We start from the raw sequence: 12,781 nt of genomic DNA, 5'->3' as shown, positions 1-12,781 counted from the left end.
CCGCTGCTTTGAGTTTATACAGTAACAATCCCACAGATGTAAAGTGCCTTTCGTGTAGAAACTGAATATTGTACCTCTTTATTATATTTTTCATGAATCGGCTCTTTCTTCACTGCTTTTTCCGTTGCTTCTTTCCTCCTTTTTAGTTTTCCTCCTGAAGCCAGCGACTGGTCCTCGGGGCGCGAGAGTAAGGTGGGAACAGATGGAAGAGTCGAACAAGCGCGGGTGTTTAACGGAGCCTTGCTGAGGGTGGATGGTGTTTATTGGGCCACTCTGTGTGGGTGGATCGGGTCAGTCTGGTTTGGACCCTGGTTACGGACCTCGGTGAAACAGTTTCTCAGGTGGAGTTGGAAGTAGAGAATGGAATTTGGGGTTAAACCTGGATCTGCCGGGTCTCCACCCCCAACAACAACAACTTGTATTTATATAGCACCTTTAATGCAGTAAAACATCCCAAGGCGCTTCACAGGAGTGTTATAAGACAAAAAAATTTGACACTGAGCCACATAAGGAGAAATTAGAGCAAAGCTTGGCCAAAGAGGTAGGTTTTAAGGAGTGTCTCAAAGGAGGAGAGAGAGGCGGAGAGGTTTAGGGAGGGAATTCCAGAGCTCAGGGCCCAAGCTGCTGACCCTCCCCCCCCAATCCCTTCCCCACACGCACCATTCCTGACAGGGGGTCATGGTGAGTCCACGATGGCTGAGTGAAGTCTCACTCTGATGCCCTTCCGCCCCCGTGAGCAGGTTTGCAGAAGCTCTGGGAAACGTTCTATTAGACTGAGGCTCAGGCCAGAAACCAACAGGCAAGTTTTTTTTTATTCGTTCACAGGATGTGGGCGTCGCTGGCAAGGCCCAGCTTTTATTGCCCATCACTAGTTGCCCCTCGAGAAGGTGGCGGTGAGCCGCCTTCTTGAACCGCTGCAGTCCGTGTGGTGAAGGTGCTCCCACGGTGCTGTTAGGGAGGGAGTTTCAGGATTTTGACCCAGCGACGATGAAGGAACAGCGATATATTTCCAAGTCAGGATGGTGTGTGACTCGGAGGGGAACTTGGAGGTGGTGGTGTTCCCATACGCCTGCTGCCCTTGTCCTTCTAGGTGGAAGAGGTCGCGGGTTTGGGAGGTGCTGCCGAAGAAGCCTTGGCGAGTTGCTGCAGTGCATCTTGTAGATGGTACACACTGCAGCCACGGTACGCCGGTGGTGGAGGCAGTGTATGTTTAAGGTGGTGGATGAGGTGCCAATCAAGCGGGCTGCTTTGTCCTGGATGGTGTCGAGCTTCTTGAGTATTGTTGGAGCTGCAATCATCCAGGCAAGTGGAGAGTATTCCATCACACTCCTGACTTGTGCCTTGTAGATGGTGGAAAGGCTTTGGGGAGTCAAGTTGTTTTAATAAAACAGGTAAACGAACAGAAATCAGTGCAAAAACAATATCTATAGGTATAATTTATTAAAATTGGTACATAGGCTGCATGCTGTATTGAAAAGAAAGTTAACAATCTCTGCTGGGTAATGTCTACAGTTAGTTGTCACGATTCCTTGTGATACCTGTAGGTGGTGCTTTAATGGGATTTCCCATTTTAGACCAAGCAGGGACAGATCACGGAGTCCCTGTCGTACCAGCTGGTCTGATGTGTACCAGCAGAAGGAGCTATAGAATCCCCCCCACCCCACCCTCCCCCCACAAACCCATCCCTCCCCCAGCACAGCTACCAACAGGCAAAGACCCCAGTCATTCTGCCCAGCCTCAGCTTCCGTGCAGGGAAGATATCAATTGCAAGTTAGCTTCAAAGCAAACAAGGAATTCTATCAAACACACGCTGCCCGTGCCACTCTCTGCTCTCTCGCTGCCCTTCGCCCCCTGTCACCCGTAGTCTCTACACTCGGAGAGAGAGCGGGAGAGCAGCTATTTAAATGTCACGAAAAGTACAAGAAAAGCGCAGAAGGAGGAAAAGATGATTCGGCTCCTCGAGTCTGACTCCTTCCAACAAAATCGCGGCGTGATGTCCAGTTAGATATTCTGGAAGGAGCTGAATTACGGTCGAACTGGACAAGCTGAGGCAGGGAGGTTTCAGGCTGCTCAAACCTAGCAACAGTCACTGAGCTCCGGGGGTAATTAATTGTGTGACGCACGCTGAGACGACTTGATAAGGCGACATATAAATGCAAGTGCTGCGAGTTTCTTTAGGAATCTTGTCCTGTGCCCGTTGCGAGCGGCGGCGACACTGTACAAGACGGGCCCCACGTTTGCTCAGTGGGGCGAGGGCTTGCCAAGGAGTGGGGCTGATCACCGGATGGCATCTCGCATTCCCTCCATCTTCTGCAGCAATTCCGCGAACGTTGGTCTTTGCGCGGGGTTGTGGTTCCAGCATTTCAGCATTACGTTGTACATCTGAGCAACATTTAAAAAAAAAGTCAAGATTATCATTGCTAATTAAAACTGGGACAACGCCAGCATGTTGTAATGAACTCGATAGGCAGCACTCAAAAGATATTTCTGCAATCTCAGAATTTGATGTGTTTAACGGGTAAATATAGTGCCTGGTGTGGGACTGAGCCATGGAGACCACACCTGTCCAATCCCTAGTTTATAGAATATTACAGCACAGAAGGAGGCCATTTGGCCCATCGTACCTGTGCCGGCTCCTTGAAAGAGCTCTCCAATTAGTCCCACTCCCCCTGCCCTTTCCCCATAGGTCCTGCGAATTTTTCCTTTTCAAGTATTTATCCAATTCCCTTTTGAAAGTTACTATTGAATCTGCTTCCACCGCCCTTTCAGGCAGCGCATTGCAGATCACAACAACTCGCTGCGTAAAAAAATATTCTCCTCATCTCCCCTCTGGTTCTTTTGCTAATTGTCTTAAAGTTGGTGCTGAATTAGCATTAGTTGGAGTAACATTATGGTGCAACAATGCCTTTCGATGTCCCTGGGCCGGGGGGAGGGAACAATCAGCCAGGGTTCTTGCTCATTGTCCAGTGATTTCCCCCTCCTTCCCCCCTGCTAGAAATCGGGTGATGCCTGGAGTTTTCTGTGAAGTTACGTCACCGGAGTGGGAGCAAATTCGAGGGAATTCCCGGCCATTGTCTACATGGCCCAGTTTTTAAAAATGTTTTACAATGCCCCACATCTTAGTCACGGTGAAGGGGCGATGATGTAAGAGGTTGGTTTTGAGGGGGAAAGAGCGGTAGAGAGGCGGAGAGGTTTAGGAAGGGAACTCCAGAGCTCAGGGCCCAGGCAGCTGAAGGCACGGCCGCCAATGGTGGAGCGATGAAAATTGGGGATGTGCAAGAGGCCAAAATTAGAGGAGTGCAGAGATCTCGGGGTGCTGGAGGGGTGGGGGGGGGTGGGTTTGTGGGGCTGGGGGAAGTTACAGAGATAGGGAGGGGCGAGGAGGCCATGGAGGGATTTGAAAACACAAGGATGAGAATTTTAAGATCGAGGTGTTGCTGGACCGGGCACCAGTGTAGGTCAGCGAGCACAGGGGGTGATGGGTGAACGGTGTAACAAACGGGACTTGGGCAGCAGTGCAAAGCCTCCATAAACTAGAGGTCATCCAAAACTCTGCTGCCCAAGTTCCTGTTCGCCCATCACCCCCTGTGCTCGCTGACCTACACTGCCTCCTGGTCCGGCAACGCCTTGATTTCAAAATTCTCTTCCTTGTTTTCAAATTCCTCCATGGCCTCGACCCCCTCCCTATCTCTGTAATCTCCTCCAGCCCCACAACCCCTCCGAGATCTCTGCACTCCTCCAATTCTGGCGTTTTGCGCATGACCCGATTTTCATCGCTCCACCATTGGCGGCCATGCCTTCTGTTGCCTCGGGCCTAAGCTCTGGAATTCCCTCCCTAAACCTCTCTACCTCTATTTCCCCCTCAAAACCTACCTCTCTTTGACCAAGCTTTTAATCACCTGCCCTAATATCTCCTTATGTGGCTCAGTGTCAAATTTTGTTTGATTACGCTCCTGTGCAGCGCCTTGGGATGTTTTACTACATTAAAGGCGCTATATAAGTACAAGTTGTTGTTGTTGTTATACGCCCCGCCCCACATTCAGTTCCAGTGCTATCGCCCAGGACGAATTTCTACCCCATCGTGTTCCGCACCAGATCTTTAAGGGGTCGCGAGGAACAACAATGACATCGGATCAGCCGGCCTCAGGGTGACATCACTGGCTCGGGTGACCATGGCAGCAAGTAGTTGAGTCCTAGGGATCACCAGCTTCGATCCCTGGTCTATGCTGAGTTAGCAGAACTCAACCGGTTGGTATAATTGGCCTCAGCACTCTTGGGCGAGAGAGGGGACATCTGCTCCTGACTGCTATCAGGAGCCTCCCCTTTTTCTGGGAAAATACGAGCTGTTGCCGTCTTGGTGGATAAAACCTAAATCAAGATATGTTGACTTGAGATATATCGAAATTTATGCGAAGATGGATTCAAACGTTATCATCAATCTGCGATCTTCCCCCCATTAAAGCGGTTGGATGGGCGATCTTGGGCTGGTCAACGTACAAGTGGACGCCCAGTCTCCATACGGACCTGAGGCTCCATCATATGACCCATGAAGACAAAGGCCTTAGACACCCCTGGCACCGTGCAGCCTCCTTACCTCTCTCGGGCAGTCATGAGGTGCTGGGAGGCGATTGGTTTTCAGGACTTCAAGCATTTGGAAGACAATCTGGCCCTGTTTATCTGAACCAATCATCCGCAGAAACTCCTTTTAAAAAAGAAAAGAAAAAGAACATTACTTTGATCATGGCGTCTCCAGATTTTCTTCTCTTGTTCCCGCTGAGCTGCAAGCGTGCCGTTCTATACATTCCTCCTCCTCGCTCAATCTCAACGGGTCGAAATCAAGACTCATCGCACTGCCTCCTAATCCAATTTATTCTTTCCCAGGACTCAGTCTTTCCTTCTACAACTAAAGATTCTTAAACACCAAACTTGGCATTACCCAACCACTATTTCTTGACTTTTCATTTTTGCTAGTGGTAGTGTTGTCCTGCGCCATAACCTCTAGCCCTTCAACTGGTTTTCTCAATAATCTCAATACAAAGAAATCTTATGTCTGGGCACACTTTCTGTCTGCAAGATCTTACTTCCTGTTGTCACGTTTTAGTTACACCTTGGTGTCAATTCCTGTGTCCACATTTATAATGGAAATTTACTACGTAAACTTGTCACGGTGTAATTACACCCTCCCACCAGTGGTGGCGTGGTAGCACCAGAGTTCTGTGTCTCCCAGCTCTGCAGAGACACTTTTATGCTACAACTACCTCTGCTTCTCCGATTCCCAAGTTGTTGTAAGTTTTACTATTTAAGAATAAATAATATGAAATCATTGTATTATAGAAAAGGAAAGACTAGGGGCTAGATTTTCAGTATAGACAGTTTTGGGGCGCTAACCTTAGCGCCCGCCCGAAGTTAGCGCCCGCCCCAAAGTAGCGCCCCGTTGCCGGAAATTCAGTGGCTTCGCCCTAAGAGGTTGGTGGAGCGCTAAAAGAGGCGTTCCACTACTATCTTTAGGCGCTAAGCCGGCGGTGCAGAGCGCAGCGCCCGAGCTCGGGCGCAGCGCACGGCAGACACTCTGGTGCCAGTGAGCTCTTAAAGGGGAAGGGTGCATGTGTTTTTTTCGGAGGAGGAGGAGGAGGTGGTGGTGGTGGTGGTGGTGGCCGGAAACATAAATACACCGTTCACAACAACACACTGGATCCTTCCACACAACACATGCAGACTGCCGTTTATAGTGCAGGAGGAGTGCCCTTTAATTTGCGCTCCCCAGGGTGTGTTGCGTTCCATTTTACAAACGCTCTGGACGCCAGCCGCACAATGGGGCGGTCCGACTGAAGTTTGGATTCGGGGCGGCCAAAGGGCGTTGCACGAGGATGTGACGTCATTTTCTGCGCGCGCATCCGGGCGGCCGCTAAACTTTGCGCCGGCGCTAACGGGCAACTTAATTTGGGGCGGGGCGCAAACTGTGCTGCGCCCGGGCGCTACACGAATAGCGCCCGAAAATCACTTCTCTTAAGGCGCTAACTGCTGGCGCAAGCAACTGAAAATCTAGCCCAGAAAGTATTATTTTAAAATGGGGAATGAATAAAATCTGACGTATGTGCTCCCTGAATCAATTATCCCCTGCCCCCTAACCCTGCCCCACCTGAAGACAACGCTTGGCTTTGACTTCCCGTGTGCAGTGCTACGGGAGATCATCTAACTGCTGCTGTTTTAATGGGCCTTCCTCTATTAGAATATGTCAACAGGGATACCGCACATAGACATAAGAACATAAGAATTAGGAGCAGGAGTCGGCCATATGGCCTTCGAGCCTGCTCCGCCATTCATGGCTGATCTTCGACCTCGACTCCACTTTCCCGCCCGATCCCCATATCCCTTGATTCCCATAGAGTCCAAAAATCTATCGATCTCAGCCTTGAATATACTCAACGATTCAGCATTCACAGCCCTCTGGGGCGGAGAATTCCAAAGATTCACCACCCTCTGAGTGAAGAAATTCCTCCTCATCTCAGTCTTAAATGGCCGACCCTTTATCCTGAGACTGTGACCCCTAGTTCTAGACTCTCCAGCCAGGGGGAAACAACCTCTCAGCATCTACCCTGTCAATCCCCCCTCAGAATCTTGTATGTTTCAATGAGATCACCTCTCATTCTTCTAAACTCCAGAGAGTATCGGCCCATTCTACTCAATCTCTCCTCATAGGACAACCCTCTCACCCCAGGAATCAAGAATATTTATTAAAAAAACAGCAAGAGTCAGATTTTCCAGTTATATTTCAACTCTACACAAACCAAATACAATCTTTCTTGCCATTCTGTATCTTATTGTTTATCTGAACTTTGCTCTCTCGTTTCCTCAAACTCCAAATCTTAACAGTTCTTCCTCCCTGCATTTTCATCATGTTGAAATTGGACCTTGTCACACCATCTGTCACTCGAAATAAGTCTTTGCCAGGACCTCAAAACGTGGAAATCCTTATGTCCCTCAGTCTTCCCTTCCAACGAACAGTATACAGAGTAAATCCTAACTTTGTGCGATCGTGTAAAACGGATGATAGTGAGTCAGCAGCCCGTTCTACATCTCTCCCGGTTTTTAATGATGTGGACTAAAAATCGAGAGAGATGTAGAACTCATCCTAAATCTGTATAAAACACTAATTCGGCCCCAGCTGGAGTATTGTGTCCAATTCTGGGCACCGCACTTTAGGAAGGACGTGAAGGCTTTGGAGGGGGTGCGGAGGAGATTTACTGGAATGGTTCCAGGGATGAGGGATTACAGTTACGTGGAGAGACTGGAGAAGCTGGGGATGTTTTCCTTGGAGCAGAGAAGGCCGAGAGGAGATTTGATAGAGGTGTTCAAAATCATGAAGGCTTAGATGGAGTAAATAAGGAGAAACTGTTTCTATTGGTTGAAGGGCCGATAACCAGAGGGCACAGATTTAAGGTGATTGGCAAAAGAACCAGAGGTGACACGAGGAAAACATTTTTATGCAACGAGTGGTCAGTGATGTAAGAAAACTACGAGGCACTTGGTCTAAGCGTTAAACAAAGCTTTAATCAACTGTTTTTCAACATGGAGATCTAGTTGTGTCCTTCACTAGTTCCTGTTAAAGAATGTCCTGAGCAAGCTGGGCCCGTGCCCGAGTATTTATACTCTCCCTGGACAGCGCCACCAGCAGGCTGCCCAGTATCATTACATAAGTCATTTTCACATGAATGACAAGATTCATGTCAGTTAGGATTTGGAATGCGCTGCCTGATAGGGCGGTGGATACAGATTCAATAGTAGCCTTCAAAAGGGAATTGGATAAATACCTGAAGGAGAAAAATTGCAGGGATATGGGGAAAGAGCGGGGCAGTGGGACTAACTGGATTGCTCTTCGAAAGAGCTGGCGCAGACTCGATGGGCTGAGTGGCCTCCTTCTGTGCTGTCTATGATTCGATAAGACAGAGGGATGTAAGGATTTCCACATTTTGAGGTCCTGGCAAACACTGATTTATCGCATAAAGTCAAGATCTACCCCTGCACGCTTTTGAATCCCAAGCCTGGCAGCCTCTAACCACTATACGTGGATTTGTCTCCTCCTCACCATTGGTGGACTCCGGCTTCGGTCGCTGTATGTGAACAACTCGTAAAGCACGACCCCAAAACTCCACACATCTGACTCTCTGGAAAACTTGCTGTCAGACAGAGATTCCAGAGCATACCTAAACACAAAGAGAGCTCAATAAAAACATTACCGTCTAGACTTTCCACACAACATTAACAAGTTGGCAGGATTTTTAAAAATCTTTCACGGGATGTGGGCGTCGCTGGCAAGGCCAGCATTTATTGCCCATTCCCAATTGCCCCTCGAGAAGGTGGTGGTGAGCCGCCTTCTTGAACCGCTGCAGTCCCGTGTGGTGAAGGCGCTCCCACAGTGCTGTTAGGGAGGGAGTTCCAGGATTTTGACCCAGCGACGATGAAGGAACGGCCGATATATTTCCAAGTCAGGATGGTGTGTGTGACTTGGAGGGCAACTTGGAGGTGGTGGTGTTCCCATGTGTCTGCTGCCCTTGTCCTTCTAGCTGGCAGAGGACGCGGGTTTGGGAGGTGCTGTCGAAGAAACCTCGCCAGTGCGGGTCAAGAGGTTACCAGTGTATAACATCAAAATATGCTAGAGTGCAATGCTTTTTAAAATTTGATTATTTTAATTTCCTTTCTCAGCGCATCCTGTAGATGGTACACACTGCAGCCATGGTGCGCCAGTGGTGGAGGGAGTGAATGTTTAAGGTGGTGGATGGGGTGCCAATCAAGCGGGCTGCTTTGTCTTGGATGGTGTTGAGCTTCTTGAGTGTTGTTGGAGCTGCACTCATCCAGGCAAGTGGAGAGTTTTCTCTGAGGTGTAATAAAGCTTTCATTTCTATCTTTTGTAACACAGCATTCCTCAAAAATCAAACCAAGGACCAACCGTGTGCAGTAACTCACTGAGTCATCAGAGGGAGCCCTCATTGTTCATTGAGAACATCGACTATTCTTACCAAAAGATCGGACTCTCTCCTGGCTCCAGCACTTTGTAATAATCCTTGTCTCCGGGCAGAATCTTGGTCAGTCCGAAGTCACCTATTTTCACACAGGTGTCGCTTTCTACCAGAATGTTCCGTGTTGCCAGGTCCCTGTGTACATATCGTTTGGAGCCAAGATATTCCATTCCCTGTCAAAAAGAACAGAAAGAGTTGCCACTTGTGGTTTGTTGATTGGAGCATTTCAACGTCGTTGCTTCGTTAGAGAAAGTTAACCGATCTCCGAGAGCACTTGGGGTCTGAATAGTGGTTGCCAACACTCCAGGTTTGCCCTGGAGTGTCCAGGAAATAAAGACTAATCCCCAGGGCACTGGCTGCGAGCAACGCCCGGGAGAAAAATCATAGGGAGCGTTAAAAGAAATTGTGTGATTAAAAAATAAATTCTTTGAACACTTTGGTTATTAGTTACACAAATATCGGACATTGGGGGGGGAAAAGGCCGTTTGACTGACAGTCAAGAACCATCCAATCAGGGAATGAAGAGTCGGTTTGCTTTCCGATTGGCCATGGGAAGGCGGGGCACCGGGAGGATGGACGTGTCGGGTGACCAATGGCGGGAGAGTGGGGGGGAGGCGGGGCGGTGGGAGGTCATGTGATGAAACCTCCAGGAATACGCCCAACCAGAGTTGGGAACTCTAGGTTTGATGGTTAGATGTTTCCATATAAAAAACATCCAACCTCCCCCCATATACAGAACATCCAAGCACATCCATTTTAAGACCGACCAGAAATGTCCATTGTCCTTCAGGGCTACCTACTGTAAGTCTGGTGAGAGTGTGGTGGAAAGAAAGAACTTGCATTTCTATAGTGCCTTTCATAACCTCAGGATGTCCCAAAGCGCTTTACAGCTAATGAAGTACTTTTTGAAGTGTAGTCACTGTTGTAATGTAGGAAACGCAGCAGCCAATTTGCGCACAGCAAGCTCCCACAAACAGCAATGAGACAATGAGCAGATACAATGGCCCAGAAATTCGGGTCGGGGGCTTACCGCGGGTGCAAGCCCCCGATCTGCATTTACCTTGCGCGCCGGCAGTTGAGCTGTAGGGCCCCCGTGGAATTCCGCTCCGGGGCCTGGCCCAGCTGCCGGCGCGCAGTACTTGCGTATCCCAGGGGCGCAGTTAGTTCAATGCAGCCCCTGGGATCACGTGGGCCATGGGCAGCCAATCGGAGCAGGGAATGCTCCATTCATAAGTCTTGACAGGAAGTGCTGTCAAGACTTATAAATACTACGGCCCCAAAATAGAACTAAACCTTCAAATAAATTTTTTAAAAATCACATTTTTTAAATAAACTATAAATTACATGAAATAACTATTTTAAACAATAATTTAAATGTTTGAAAAAAATAATTTTATATTCTAACGGGGCTAAAAATAAACTTACCTTGCTTTAAAGTATTTAAAAATAATAAACCTGTGGAAAAAATGTTTTAATTTTAATTAATTCACCACTTACCTTGTAAAAAGCAGGCCTTACGCCTGCTTTTTACATTTCTAAATTCTGGAGACTTACCCTCACGGAAAAACCTGTAAAAAAAACCTAAGTTCGATGCGCACGCGCAGACTCCCCCGCGCACGCGTTCCACCTCTTAACCTCTGCTTTCAGAGGAACGGAAGTGCCGGTTTCCCGCGCATGCGCAGTGCATACAAGAAACCGGCACTTCCATTGGGCTTACGGGTGAGTACCCCGTGCGTACTCACCCGTGGAGACCCGAATTTCTGGGCCATTGTTTTAGTGGCTCTTGGTTGAGGGATAAATATTAGCCCCAGGGCACTGGGGAGAACTCCCCCTGCTCTTTTTGGAATAGTGCCGTGTGATCTTTTACGTCCACCTGAGAGAGCAGACGGGGCCTCGGTTTAACGTCTGGCACGGAAAGACGGCACCTCAGCACATAATCTAGGCTGACACTCCAGTGCTGTACTGAGGGAGTGCTGCACTGTCAGCGGTGCCGTCTTTCGGATGAAATGTTAAACCGAGGCCCCGTCTGCTCTCTTGGGTGGACGCAAAAGATCCCGCGGCACTATTTTGAAGAAGAGCAGGGGGGAGTTCTCTCCAGTGTCCTGGGGCCAATATTTATCCCTCAGATCACTAAAAAAACAGATTACAGGAAACTTTTTTTTATCCGGCACGGACGGGACCGACGTGGTGCCGATTCATCAGAAATTCCGGATAACCGAACGCTATAGTAAAAGATAGGGAGCTGAGAGCTCCGTATAAAGCAACAAACCCTGTTGCTAAGCAACAGGTTCAAAACAATGGTCACAAGTTGCAAGCGTCTCTGTAGCTTAGCAACAGCTGCAGCCACACCCTTGCACAGCAACACATGGAGCAAGGCAAGTAATAAAAGTTACCTGAACCTACTCCTGAATTTTGCCAGTTAACCGACATTTCTGGTTATTTAGGTGCCGGTTAATCGAAAGTTTCCTGTATCTGCTCATTATCACATTGCTGTTTGTGGGAGATTGCTGTGCGCAAATTGGCTGCTGCGTTTCCTACATTACAATACACTTCAAAAAGTACTTCATTGACTGTAAAGCGCTTTGGGACGTCCGGTGGTCGTGAAAGGCGCTATAGAAATGCAAGCAGTTTTTAGTTGTACTGATACAAGGGCATCCTGTCAACTCACATCACGCAGTGTAATGAATAGCCACACCACGCCAGTCAAACCCTCTCTCCTTGGTCGTGCTTACCTTACATATTTGCGAGGCATAGAGCAGGAGCTTCTTGTGATCCAGTCTGTGCTTGTTCTTTTGCAGGTAATCACGCAGGCTTCCATATGGCAGGTACTCCATGATTAGCCTCAGGTTCCTGCGCCCTGTGGAAATAAAACAACAGCTATTTCTGACACTAGAGGTGTTACATGGGCGTGTAGCACTGGTGAGTCACTCAACGCCTAGAAATGAGAAAACAGATTTTTACCTTTATTGGAGAATTATCACTGAGGAATCCTTCCGTCACCTCTAATCTCCAGCCCCTCTCTGCATTGCAATCTTTTTTCTATTTTATATCAATACTACTAGAATCCTCTCTGATTCCTCCTAAGCTTCAAGAACACATCCAACACACTCTTCCTTCACACTGCACCCTCATTACGTTGAAATCAAGACTTATTGAATCACCAAAACTGTGGGACTCCTGGGGGGAAAAATTCGGTATCGCCCCGTTTGGGGCGCCATTATCGGCCGTGCTCAAAGCTTAGCGACTGGCGCTAATTATCGCCTCCGACGGCAAACTTGGCTTTTATCGCCCCTGGAGGTGATTGGAGCGCTAAATCAGGCGCTTCACACCTGTCTTAAGGCGCAAAGGCCGAGGAGCGAGGCGCTACCTCAGAGCGCTGGCGAAGCAAGGAAGGGCAAATCAAAATAAACCTGCAAAGTGCTGCTCAGTACTCAGAACTCCTTCACACAGCGTTGAATCTCTCCAGAAGTCTCTCTCTCTCTCTCTCAGAATGCGTGGTGCAAAAATGTCACCAACAAAAAAAGGCAGGAAGCGGTCGCCTTTAAATAGCGCTCCCCCAGTCCCTTCCTGACTGCAAAACGCTCCCCTCAACCTGTCGTTGCTAGCGGCAGGCGGTAAGGCAGGGGGCGCCACTCAATATCCGGTCCGGGGCGCTACCGGGGCGTTGCGCACTCGAGTGACGTCATAATCTGCCGGCGCAGGAGATCGTGGCGGTAGTGTTTAGTGCCGCTGCAAAATGTCTAGTTAATTTAGCGAGTGGCACA

The 12,781-nt window shown here is 48.7% G+C and overlaps 1 protein-coding gene across 1 annotated transcript in view; it reads right to left on the bottom strand.

Annotated features, from left to right (window-relative positions):
- Positions 1–1,684: 1,684 nt before the first annotated feature.
- Positions 1,685–12,781, bottom strand: part of LOC147108028 (tyrosine-protein kinase JAK2-like) — a 117,914-nt gene continuing 106,817 nt past the window's right edge. Inside the window, exons 20-24 of the mRNA XM_086004447.1 lie at positions 11,750–11,874; positions 9,018–9,190; positions 8,087–8,204; positions 4,595–4,702; positions 1,685–2,382 (exon numbers count right to left, since the gene is read on the bottom strand). Of these exons, the coding sequence (XP_085860573.1) occupies positions 2,278–2,382; positions 4,595–4,702; positions 8,087–8,204; positions 9,018–9,190; positions 11,750–11,874 (629 nt within the window). The 3' untranslated portion in view covers positions 1,685–2,277. The remainder of the gene's footprint in view (positions 2,383–4,594; positions 4,703–8,086; positions 8,205–9,017; positions 9,191–11,749; positions 11,875–12,781) is intronic.

The sequence above is a fragment of the Somniosus microcephalus genome, chromosome 13, assembly GCF_052327205.1.
Source record: "Somniosus microcephalus isolate GS21.2 chromosome 13, FLI_Smic_1.0, whole genome shotgun sequence".
Lineage (NCBI taxonomy): Eukaryota > Metazoa > Chordata > Chondrichthyes > Squaliformes > Somniosidae > Somniosus > Somniosus microcephalus.
The sequence above is the reverse complement of the archived record's forward strand: the minus strand, read 5'-3'. Positions and strand labels throughout refer to the sequence as shown.